General features: G+C 40.1%; 1 protein-coding gene across 4 annotated transcripts in view; it reads left to right on the top strand.

The window, feature by feature from the left end:
• CPQ (carboxypeptidase Q) overlaps positions 1-13,145 on the top strand; it is a 163,767-nt gene that overhangs the window by 33,132 nt on the left and 117,490 nt on the right. For all 4 annotated transcript variants that reach the window (XM_055800301.1, XM_055800300.1, XM_027777711.2 and 1 more), the window contains one exon: positions 327-534. In XM_055800301.1, coding sequence (XP_055656276.1) covers positions 327-534 — 208 coding nt within the window. The remainder of the gene's footprint in view (positions 1-326; positions 535-13,145) is intronic.

Genomic DNA, 13,145 nt, shown 5'->3' with positions numbered 1-13,145 from the left:
TACGAATGATTGCAGTGAAGCATTACAGTACATGCACAGAACAGAATTCTCCCTGTGTATCCTTCTTGCCCTTCAAGTTATGTTGTAATACCAACCTGATAGCATGGTTTACAGAACTGTGTGTACTTGGTTTGGGGTGCTATTACATCTACTTAGTACCAATCCCTTATGAAGTATTTCACGTAGTATTCCTTTTCCAGTAAGAAGTTAGATCTGTTCACCTGTGTTCTGCACACTGCATGCTTTTCTGTCTCTTAAAATTGGCTCTAGAAAAGTTATAAGTTATAGGAAAGCAATGTTAAAGCCATTGTAATACTTTCTTTCAGGAATTACGGCGGAAGTCATAGTGGTAGCTTCTTTTGATGAACTGCACGAAAGAGCTCAAGAGGCCAAGGGGAAAATCGTTGTCTACAACAAACCTTTCATCAGTTATGGTGAAACTGTGCGATACAGATCACAGGGAGCAGTGGAAGCTGCTAAAGTTGGAGCAGTGGCATCCCTCATTAGATCCATTGCTACTTTTTCTATTAATAGGTAAGCATTTTCCCCTTTTCTCCCCGTGACTTGCATTTCAGTGTTTAGTTCACATGTCATTTCTGGGCAGGCATTTTTGTTCTCTGTGACTTAAATATTGCCGGTTATGAGTGGGTGTTTGGTTTTGAAACTGTTGGCTGCACAATTGTTCTTTTCCCCTGTGCTTTGTCATTCTTTCAAAATGTTTTCATTTTTTATTACTGATCCAAATTTTGTATATTTGTTTTAAAGAACTTCCTGCATTCTCAAGGCTGCCATAAATAATCTGAGATCAACCAAAATCAAATGTCTTTGGTGACAACATGTACTAGATTGTCAGTGGTGTTATGAGCTGATCATTCTCTATATTTGTCTAGAATGTAAGTTTACAGATTTTATCGTATTGGTCGTTTTCCTAGCACAAGACTGACTTGGCTAGATGGAGTAGTCTGAATATAATTATCTAGAACACTTTAGCAGTAAGGTTTGTAATTCTCATGTTGCTTTTTAAGTAAGGTATGTTAAAATAATGATTTTTAAAAAATTAAGTATTTTTAGATGTCTTAGAGCTTTTTTAGCCTTCTGGTTGGTAACAGAATTCCTTATATTATCTGGTGATTTTTTTCAACTCTGACAAAAGCTTACACTGAAAATGCTCGTACATTATGAAAAAGATTAGTTGAGGCATAGAGAGGAAGTGGAGTCCAGCTATAAGGTAAAAGGGTGACAGGTACAAACTGTCCTTTAACATAGTTTTTTTAAAACTTTACACAGTTGTTGGTGAGCTTAATGCCTGCAGTGAGCTTTGTGTATTAGCCAACTGTCTGCAATGAGAGTTCTGGTCATGCAGACTTAGACAGAAGAGCTGGACTGAGAACTGCAGACAGGACAGAACCATCTTCCTGCCCACCCTCCTGAACCTGTACTGTAGTCTGAGCAGGAGTGGCAGGGGCTTTAAGTGATGCCAAACACAAAGCTTGACTGTTTAAACCATGGAGCTGTGTTAATAGAACTGCTTCCTTAAGATAGCGTGGAAGAGACTCATGCAGTTTATACAAAAAGTGTGGTATTTTGTAACATTGTTCTTTTTTTGGCAAATACATGTTTAGAGCAGTACAGACTTTTTATTCCTTCCCCTAGTTGCCCAGTAGCTCTTTACCCACGGAGTTGTGAGTCACTGGTGGTAGCTCACCTGACCCCGAATGTGTGGCACATCATAAACTGGAATTGTGTTCTGGTCAGATATCAGCATGATTTTTTTTAATCTCTGCACTTAGGTTTTCTTTCTACAGAAGTCTAGGTTGGTAGGTGGGACAGGGTGGTATGACTTTGGGTCTTGCTTGAGGCTGGGGCTGGGAAGTGCTGGGTCAGGCACTTGGAAGCATGCTTGATTCCACCATTTCAGACAGAACATAAGTGGTCACATCTCAGCAGCGTGAGAAGTGTGAAAGCATCACTATTAGTGATGCTTCAGGAAGTCTGAGAAGTGCAGTAATGCCAACTAACTGTATTGGATCACGTGCAGAGGACAGCTCTGCTGCCAGTGTAGTTGCTTGATAGCATCTTTATATGCTCTGTATCCCCCTAAAGAAGCCAATATTACCTGTTTAAAATGCTTTCTCAAAAATACTTAGAATTCAGATACTATCCAAACTACACTACTGTATTTCTTGATGCCCAACATGCGTGATTTTTATGATACATTTTCTAATACTTACGATTTTCTAATAAAGTTCATAGTAATGAACAGATAGTAGAATATGTTTCAAAAACAGTTTTATGAAAAAATTACATTGTTTCAAAATAGTCTTACTTGGTTTCATCAAAGAATATTGCAATCCATAGTCATATCATAGAATCATAGAGTAGTTTGGGTTGGAAGTGATCTTAAAGATCATCTAGCTCCCACCCCCCTGCCATGGGCAGGGACACCTTCCACCAGACCAGGTTGCCCAAAGCCCCATCCAGCCTGGCCTGGAGCACTTCCAGGGATGGGGCATCCACGGCTGCTCTGGGCAACCTGTTCCAGGGGCCCACCACTCACCACCCTCACAGTAAAGAATTTCTTTCTAATACCTAATCTAAATCTGCCCTCTTTCAATTTAAAGCCATTGCCCCTTGCCCTATCACAACATGCGCTCATAAAAAGCCCCTCCCCGGCTTTCTTGTAGGCCCCCTTTAGGTCTTGGAAGGCTGCTGTAAGGTCTCCCCAGAGCCTTCTCTTTTCCATGTCCTTCTTATGTTGGGGAGCACAGAGCTGAACACAGGAATCCAGGTGGTGTCTTATGAGAGCAGAGCAGAAGGGGAGAATTACCTCCCTTGACCTGCTGGCCACGCTTCTTTTGATGCAGCCCAAGATACAGTTGGCTTTCTGGGCTGCAAGCGCACGTTGCCAGGTCATGTTGACCTTTTAATCCACCAGCACACCCAAGTCCTTCTCCTCAGGGCTGCTCTCAATCCATTCTCTACCCAGCCTGTACTGATACTGGGGGTTGCCCCAACTCAGTTGCAGGACCTTGCACTTGGCCTTGTTGAACTTCATGAGGTTCACATGGGCCCACCTCTCAAGCCTGTCAAGGTCCCTCTGGACAGCATACATTCCCTCCAGTATGCTGACTGCACCACAGAGATTGGTGGTTTCATCAGCAAACTTGCTGAGGGTGTGCTCAGTTCCACTGTCCATGTTGCCAACAAAGATGTTCTGTTGATTATCTGCAAACCAGAATATGATCTAATGCTGTCCTTAGTTCTGGTGCCATGCAGAGGTGTTCATTTGAAAGCAGCTCTTTGTATCTTCTGTTGGCTGGACTATTTATGGAAGTGCATTTTAACATGTAATGGAAGATTTAAAGGTGAGGAACAGAGGTGGAGACTGAAGGTAGTAAAGCTTATTTATTAGGTCTGGGTACTGGCCTTACAGCTATTTCAGAATTGCATGAAAAGAGAAGAGAAACAGATGCCAAATGCATGTTTGTTTAGAAGTATTGAATCTTTAATTGGGGCTGGGAGCTGAGGTGTCATTCCCAAAAGCAATTTCAAATTTATATGCTGCCAGTAAGCGTTTTTCATTAAATGTGCTTTCTGTTTTTTCTTTGTTTACCTTCACTTTTGGGTGTTTTTGGGGTGTGGGAGGGATTGGTTAATCTATTTTTTCCTCTAATATGGGAGGTATTCAGGTCCAGTCTGTCACTTCTGCCACTCCACGATGCCTGGATCTGTTTGTCTTGTTTCTGACAGAAAATAGGTATTGCTGTAGGCAGGATGGGTTTTCTTATCCATGCCTTCTCCTATGTTTTCTCTTCATTATTAGCTGTGTGTCTCCTTGTCTGTCCTACCAATGTGCTGTGCTGGATGTGGTACTTCTCCATCAGTGGCTGGGGCACTGTTTGTTCAAGTCACTTGCCTTTTTGATTGACTGATGGGGAATACTGCATCATTGCAGGGAGTAGCATGTTGGAAGAGTGAGAGATTAGAGGTCTTTTATCTGCTTTTTACCTCTCAATGGTGTGAAAGTCAGTCTTGCATTTATAGTTACGTGCATATATATATACTGCTGCTTTGTTGACCAGAACCTTTACTTCTTGAGCCTGTGTGCATGTGCACCTGTAATATGAATAACTGATAATGCAATTGTGGCAGTTTTCCAACACATTCTGGAAACACCTTAGAAGAAAGTATCCTCCTTTTACTACTGCACTATCAGTAGTACTGCACTATCATTTCCATCAGGTAAACGAAGGGTGGAACTTCACAATTTTCCCTAAATTATATCAGCTTTGGCGTGGTTTGTATTTTAACCCCTTTTCGACAGGGGATCACTTATTATTATTTACTTTATTTGCAATGAATTAAGCAGACTACTAGGACAATGGAAGCCACTTTGTGGTGTGATTTCTAGGTGATCTTGTAATGTGAATAATATTGGTAGGTTAAAACTAGGTACTTTCCAGTGGATTAACATATTAGGCTAATTAGGCCTGATTACTAAAGCTTACTGAATTGATAAAATCACAGCGTGCATTAAAACTGTTCTCTGGCTGGCAGCTTGGTGACTGTTCCTTGTTCCAGAGATGGCAAGTGGCTCCCACAAGGGGCAAGAAGTGTGAAGGGAGCCTTTGAGCAGGGATTATGCAGGCAGTTTATTTTTCTTTAAGGTATGGTAGTATCGCTGTGGAGTAAATGAAAACACTTGGGAACTCTGGTATCTCAGCTCTGAACGAGGGCAAGAAGGGGTGAACTTGAATACATTCAGGAAAACTCAGTACTGTGTTTATATTAGGGCTCATGCCAACTCCCTGGTGACAGTGAAGGACTTGAAGGATTTGTTGTTGAGTTTCAAGAAGAGAATTCATTTATTTAGGACAGAAATGGTAAGTGAATAGGAAATAAAATTAGCAATGTCTCCCTTGGCTTATAAAGAGATGAGAGTAGTTACATGGTTGGTATTACGAAGTTGTGTGGCAGTTGTGTCTTGTGGCATTGTCATCATGTTGTGTTAGAGTCAAATAAATCTCTTGCTACTTTATAGGAATCATGTAAGAGTGGGATTTTGTACTTAGGAGAAAGTCACTGTAACAGGTAGGTAATTTTCCCTGCCCTCCTCTGAAATGGTGTGTATATGACAGCCTTTTTCCCAGTAACAATTTCCTGAAGCACTGGCAATTTGGTGGTGAAAACATTTGAACATGGGTGTTAGGAATTAAGAGTAATTGAACTATTTTTAACCTACCTTCTCAAATAATACATATTATTGTAGTTGGTCAACAGTATCCATAGTATTTGACTTTTTGGAGAAATTTGGATGTTGACTTTTTTGCTTTAATAGCTTGACTGTACTGTGATTGATTGTCTTGTACATGTTAAAGTGATATATACATTTACTGTTGTATACAATAAACTGATGAGTATTTCCCAGTTTGTAGTGCATGTTTTTACAGCAAAAATACTTAATTTATGAGGCATGGTTAAAATTGTGCTTGTAATAAGGTAGCCATAAATCTGGTTCTTTTGCTTCCTAGCTGTATGTTTTTAGAACATTTAATAGATAAAAGGTATCCTTTAGCTATTGAAATGGTCCAGTGTTTATCCTGTGGTATGTGTACTCATGTGAATCTAAAACTATAAGTAAATCCTTCTGTTCCTCAAGAACCACAGATTAGTAAAGTCATAACACTGTCTTGTAATAATAACCCCTTGAAGGGCTCTAGAAGAAAGCAAAATTGAGTGTTTTTCAAGAACTCAAAAAGAAAGATCACAAGAATCCTCAGAGATAAATGCCAAGAACCCAATTACTAATTTTTTTGATGCTGCAGAACAATTTCTCCAAAATGTAAGAAATCCAACAGGGAACATATTACAAGGCCAAAATAGACCAAGTAGTACTTTGACAGTCTGGAAGCTGTTAACAAGGTCAAGTTACTTGACCAATACTTGGTCAAGTTCTTCTCTTTCTGGGATGAATTCAGCATCTTAGACTCATCTGAAGTAAGTAATTTCCTTCACTTTCTCTCCTGTTCTTCAGGCTACAGGTGGCCAAGACACAATGTCAGGTTGTGAAGCTCTAGTAACCCTAATCAAAAGCTGTGTCTGGATGAAAGCTGAATGCATGAATGGCATGGTGCAACTCCAGGTTTATGGCAGAGGTTGCCTAGATAGCCTGAGTGGATGCATATAACGCAATTAAGTGCAGGCATGCCAGGGCTGGAATTTCAAATTCACATACATTTAATGAAATGATAACTGTTGCTTTTCCTTTATCTTCATTTCCCCTTTTTGTAACCTCACTTGATTTGTTTTCTTCTACCACGTGGAGTCAGGTATATCTTTTTCTATATACATTGTACTCTCAAAGAGTATTTTCTTTTCCTCTGCTGTTTCCCCTTATATTCTTCACTGCTTTATAAACAATTAATTCCCTTCTCAATCTTACTGGCAATGTATGTGAACTAGTGTTATTTTTCAGCTCTCAGGTGCTGGCACAGTGACTTCTTACCACATCACCTCTTCCTAATGCTTGGTCTGTGCCTTTAGTTCCAGATGTGAGACTTACCTGCTAAGGAGAGCTTCCTTCTGTCACTGAAACTCCATCTCTAAGGAAAGAAAGGGCTTATTCACGTCAGTAGTGGCAGACATTCAACTTTTGCTTGTTCTACCAAGTTTTCTGAAGTTTGGATGGTGCTGTAGTTTTGGTAGGATTTCTTTTGCTTTTGTTTGGTTTTTTTATGGCAAAGAAATGCATCTGGCCTTTAAAACCGATGTTTGGTCTTTGAAATACTGTATCCTATGTCATGAGCCCTGAATGCTGCTTTCCCCCCTGTTCTACCCCTCCTTCCATGATGGATGCCAGTATACCTGAGTTTTTGGTACCATCTTAGGAGTCTTTCTTCCTATGACCTGTCCATAGCGGGGGAGCAGTGCTGTGTCCATGTGGCATTGTATTTCAGCTGGTAAGCACTGGCTAAGACTTGTATGTGAGCCTGAGAGCAGTCCTCTTTTAATATGGGACTCGACATAACCTGAGCCCAGCCTGATTGTGACCTGTAAGTCACGTCCATGATAGTCTCTGTTGCTCTGTGTGCATGTGGTCTAGCTAAGCAGACCTGTATTCAGTTTTGTGTGTTATAGGTGGGGAGTCAAGTGGGTGAGACGGGTCACTTTGCCCTAGAAAGCTGCCCCTGTCACCCATTAAAAGGCCTGGACCATCAGCTATTATTTTCAGCCAAAAAATATTGACATGTATGTAAATCTAAAACTTAACCTACATTCTAAAGTACTTTCAGGAGCTCTTCAGCTAACCAATTCATTTTCACTGTCTTCTTTCATGTTGGTTATTTAATAAACAAAACAGTTGTTGTGAACAAGTGAACCTGTGATAGCGCAAAATCAGAGTTAGGTTTATCATCACTTTTTCTTTAGTAGCTTTGTCTGTTGTAGTATGGGACTGGTCATACAGACCGCTGCACAACTCAAAAAAATTAGCTTTCCTCAGGTATTTGAGTTTAAGATTGTTCACTGCCTCTGGCACCATTGAAAAGAAAATAATTAAATTGGTTTATATGTACAAATTGAAGTAGGAGGTTGTGTATAATTAATTTTTGTAAGTTTTTGCTTCACTTCCATCTTTTTGCGCATTGCTGATGCGCACCTTTTTCTGATCTGCCTATGGCACCCTGGTGACATGATTTCCTGGTCCGCTGAAGCCATGCAGCCTTACTGGCATGTCTGGCCACATTCAGGGGCCAGCCTGGCTGGCGCTTGCAGGATGCATAGCTGGATCGAAGCTGGAGACATGTATCATCTCTGGTTGCGTGTACAGGCTTAGAGTGTGTGAGCTGCTGGTGCTGTGGGTGCATTTGAATTTTGGCCAATCCTCTCCAAGTGCTGTCAGTTCAGGAATTTGCAGTTACTTTGGCTTTTAGCCTGTTAGAGCATGTAGTATGTGAGTTAATTTCCTGCAGTTCTGTTCAATCCTCTCAATTTTTTCTTTGCTCCTGATTTAGCTAGCCTTGGGCTCTCAAGTCTAAAGGGATGGGATGTATTTTAGTCCATCTGTAAACCTGCTTCCTTGGTTTTTTGTTAATGAAATAATCTTGTGTTGTCTTCCCTTGGGATTAGGGAAAATATTTTCCTGGTTGTCCTAACTTTTTCCACTTCTAATTGCAAATCATTTTTACATCTTTCAAAACAAAAATCCTTGTGTTGCAATGGAGTTTTTCCATCTGTTATTATAAATAAAGTAAAAATCACTTTTTAAAAAAAACCAAAATGCTCCTGAAGATTTAGGTGCAACAGCTGATACTGGGCATGTGTTAGCAGTTGGGCCGTGCTAGGTGCACTTACTGAGCGCATCTTCTGCTTTAGTTTCATCAGACAGCAATCTGACCTGGTGCTCGGAGACTGCTTGGTCATCGGCCGGGCAAGGATTTTGGGAGGTTCACTTCAAAAGCTCATTCTTTATTCAAACTAAAAGGCTAATATGGACATACCATGTGAGACCTTTTTGAAAGTCACGTAATCTATATAATAATTTAAACCATTTGTGGTGTAATTTCTATTATAGTGGCCAGAGATGTGCCCTCTGTGATAGGAAGATTCACTTCATCAGTGCAGGTTGTGGCTCTTGATTCCAAATGGCAATTCCAAGAGCAAGTACAGGGACAGAGACAAGGCTTTCTCTATGTCAGGGAAGACAAACTTAGGGATATTCACTGCATGTCAGCCAAGTAGGTCTCCTTCATGCTGATATGTGCATAAAATCAAACATTACTATTATTGAATACTTTTTGATAGAAATGACAAAACCAGGTTGCCTTTTTGTCAAGAAAAAGCACTGCGAAAGATCTTTTAAAGGGAGAAGGTTCCTGAGTTGTCTCCAGAAATAATGTTTTTCAAAGGATGTCTGTGGCACAAGACATTTCTGTGAGTGTAAAAGTAAACTATTTCTACATTCCTTGGGTAAAAGTGTCTACTATATTTACCTTTCTCATTTCTGTGACAGTGGTAAGCTGGTATCTGGAGTTTTTCTTGATTGCTTGTAATGCAATGTTCTCTGGTCCTGGTGTATGCTATTATGAGCAGTGCCACCACTCTTACTTCTAGGGAGCTAGATGCTGGATGTACTGAAAAGAAACAGTTTGCTTATATTGTGTGGATCTGACCTGAATGAAGGATCTGATGCCTTCATTTATGTACTTGATAAACTTCCTTTGCTCATTACCATCTTCCAGTGACAGAGTACCTGTTTTCATTATTGCCTTGTGGGTTTTAATTGTTGGGTTTTTTTCCTCCTAGCATGTGAGTTCTGTGCGCCCAAGGTGAAGTGATGAATGTGTACTTTGAACAGTTATTTTCTTCCAGTGGGGAGGAGAATGCAGTTGCAGTCAGGGTAGTTTAGAATTGATCTCTGAGGAAATTGATAACTGACGAACCTGATTCTCCCTTGCTTGATATTGTGTGTGTTCGCTTTTGACACTGCAGAATTGTTATTAAAAGTTTCTCCTAAGTAGGAAGTATCTTCTGTCTGCTTTGTGCAGGCTTGGGGAATGCGTGAGGCATAAAGGCAGCAGGAAGCTGGGTGATAACTGTAGAGATGTAACAGTAATGCTGTAGCCTGACTGAAGAAATCAGGAAGCACCACTGATTATTTGGGAACACTTCTCACTTATGGGATCAGTATAGCTGTGGGAAGTGTTCATGGGAGACATCTCAATGAGAGACTGTCCTGAGGCAAGATCCTGTGGCAATAGGATACAGCAATATTGTCTTGTGTTCTACTAAGGGACCAGAAAACAAGGATAAAACCCTTGTTTGTGGTGTAATGAGGAAATAAAAGCAGGCCATGTTTTATAAGTCTCTGGTGAGCTCATGAAAGATTCTAGTTATGTTTCATAGTGCTGTGCATGTTGTCTTGCTGCCCTTAGACATATTAATTGGTGGTGGGCTGTGGGATTTATTTTCTTGCCCTGCACTTACGGGCTTTCCCTCCAGGATCTCTGTATATGTTGTTGATTGACAATTCATTAATCTTTACTTTGCTTCCTGTGTTCCCTGAAGGTCAACATGCCAGACTGCATTCTGCAGTGCAGTCTTCGTGCTCACTTTTGGCCAAATCCTAGCTGTCAGCAAGAGAACTTAAGATGTCCTCAGAAGAAATGGAGCCTGTGCTTTAGGAGATAATCATATTGTACAGTGGGTTCTTGCTATTTGAGCAGTGATTAAGGAGTCCAATTTCAGGTAACTTCCTAATAGTGAGAAGTCTGTAGATGATGTTTCTTAAGTCCCAGTCCCTCTTTTGCTTTTGCCAGACTTCTGCCTCTTTTTGCTTTGAACTGCATAAGTGTTTTTTTACTGCGAAACCAGTAGACAGGGTTTGGTGTAACATCTGAAACCTCTGGGTAATTTCATACACCTGGCATATTCTTTTTCTTACAAAGTCAGTAAAATGCTGATGACACTGACAAGGGCTTTCTCTACCTCCTCCTAGTATTGGCTACTCCTGTTCAGGAATATGTTCATGTAACTGGGAAGAGTTTCATCCATTTAGTGTCTAGTAATATAAGCAGTGTCCTGTAACTTTGGTAGAGGCGGGTAAAGGGCTCGTAAAATCTTTGTCAGTAGACTGTGCTATCCAAAAAGATGCTGTGAGGGTAACAGTCCTTTTGAAATCTCACTTTGTCAACAATAGCTTCCCAAGGTAAACCTTTATTAATGTAGTATTCGAGGTTTGGTTTCTTCTCTTCCAGCCCACCCACTCTCATAACATAACTGACTCATACATTTTGTTGATGGCTAGGTGGCCACCCATATCATGAATAATGTGTTAACTCTGGTCTTTTTCGGGTACCATGAGCACCCACTGATTAGATTTAGTGATATTCTGGAGTTAGTAAGATTTAAAGGAACAGCTTTATTCTGTCTTTGCATTACTAGTTCATGTATATAAAGATGTTGATCATATAAAACTGCCAAGTTTTGGCTTTCTTGTACTGATCTTTAAGGAGGTACAGCTGTGCTTGCTGTGAGTTGAGCACTGGGAACTTTTTTCCCCGTGGTTTCCTGTTACTCCCTGATCAGCTCTGGCTTTCTTTGGTGCTGCCAGCCCTTCCTTCTGAGCCTGTAGGAGTTGCTGTGCCTGTGAAAGCCTCGCTAGTAAGTTCAGAACCATCTGACATGATTGTAGTGTCTTGAACCACCAATTGCGTGTTCTGTTTTAGTGTTCTGACAATATCCAATTTTCTCGATTACACTGCCAAGTGTCTCATTAGTATGTGATGACCATAAGTGTAGAGGATTGAAGAAGAACCTGACAATGAAAATGCAGATAAAGATTACAGAGAAGAATCTGAGTAATACAATGACAATGAATTATTTTCACAATGGGTGTATTTATTGTCAGCTGCTGCTAAGATCTGAGAAATATGTGGATTGTCATTTCAATTTCTCTGTAATTCTTTGTGGTTTTTCCTGTGTAAGTGCAGCAACTGAGGACTCTATCTGGAGTGTTCATCTCCAGAGCACATGAGAACATGGCTCTGAAAAACTGGAAGAGATTAAAAAGTACCAGAATGGTTGTGCCAGAATGGTACAGAATTGGTGTTTGGGGTATCCTAGCCTAATACTATCCCTTTTTTTTTTGTTAAAACCCACACAAACAAAACCAAACCACCAAGCCAAAGAGAGTAAAGACTCTGTTTCTTGATGTATTCTAGGATTAACCCCATTAATTTAAAGTTACACAGCAACTTTGTTTTTGATTTTGGTCCAGGCAATGCTGAAACAGCTTGTACAGAGGTCTACTATATAAATTCACCTGCCTATCCAATTTTATCTTTTTCATGTTTTATAACTGCTTTTCCAGTTTGTACTTCCCACTTAGTATTGTGTCTACTCCCTGTGTTATTCCACGTACTTTTTCAGAATCTATTTGATATTGTTCTTAATCTGATGTGTTACTAACAATTGTCTACATATTACAGCACAGTTTTGACATGTATATATTAAAGTTTTATTTATGAAACATGTTCTGTTTGCTGTAAAATATCTGAAGTATCCTTTTCAAGGTTTACTGCTGATTTCCAAAAGTGAACACAGGTTTATGTAGGAATGCTGTCCGGATTTGTGTGCTTCACAATCAGTCTCATGCATACAATATGTTTTGTTTTGATGTGTAACATTTTGCTTATGTCATGTAAACTAAAAATCAGACAAATATATGTGCCATTTTTAAAATACACTTAATGTGCTAGTCAACTGTTAATATCCACAGTCTCTCTGATTTATGCCCCAGGCATGCAGAAGATTTGGGAATGCTAATTCCTCATTTTGTTTTGCCTTGTTTGCTTAAAAATCTCAGCAAATGTGTCTGGTTTACTCCACAGTATTATGATTTCTCTTTACAAGAATGCTTGCATGCTTTTTCAGGGGGTAGGGAGCCCTGGTTCTTCCACTTCCCACAGTCTTGCTTGTGGCTTGTCCATATGGTAGGGTATTTCTGTGTTATTTCATTAAGTGTTGCCTTCACATAGGATGGCCTCACCCTGCTGTGTTAGCTCTACTATGATGTATGTCAGGCATTTAAGTATCATGAGCTAGACCTGTTTGTATGATGAAACCCCTTAATTATGGCACACAAATTTTGACTTGTGTTTTTAGGAAATCAAAGCCAATTGTTCCACAGTTGTTGTTTAGGATTGTTTTCTAAATGTAGCCCAATATTATGGTCAGCAGTAATAATGGGCTCTTCCCTGCAGAAGTAATGTCTTGTGTAACCATTTCAATTACTTTAATCCTTTTCTCCAGCTTTGTTTTCGCCTTCAAATCCAATCAGTCACCTGAGCCTCTCTCAACGTGTCCATCTTGTTGCATCAAATACTAATCCTCTGGTTTTGCCTGCAGGGTAGGGCTAAATGGTGAAAATCCTTCTCCATCTGGTTTATTGAATGAGAGGTGCCAACTCCTGTCTCTGCTCTGCCAGTGATGCCAACTTTGATTACTTGCCTGTTGTCCTCTCCTTCAGGCACCTTGTACTTTCTCTCATTTTGTTTCTATATTTAGGAGGATGGTGCAAACCTAAAGCTGTAACTTTGTTCTCTTCCAACTTTCCTTTTTAAGTCTGACCTTTGGTTTAGTATTTA

The sequence above is a fragment of the Falco peregrinus genome, chromosome 3 (genome assembly GCF_023634155.1).
Source record: "Falco peregrinus isolate bFalPer1 chromosome 3, bFalPer1.pri, whole genome shotgun sequence".
Lineage (NCBI taxonomy): Eukaryota > Metazoa > Chordata > Aves > Falconiformes > Falconidae > Falco > Falco peregrinus.
This window is presented reverse-complemented; position numbering and strand designations above follow the sequence as displayed.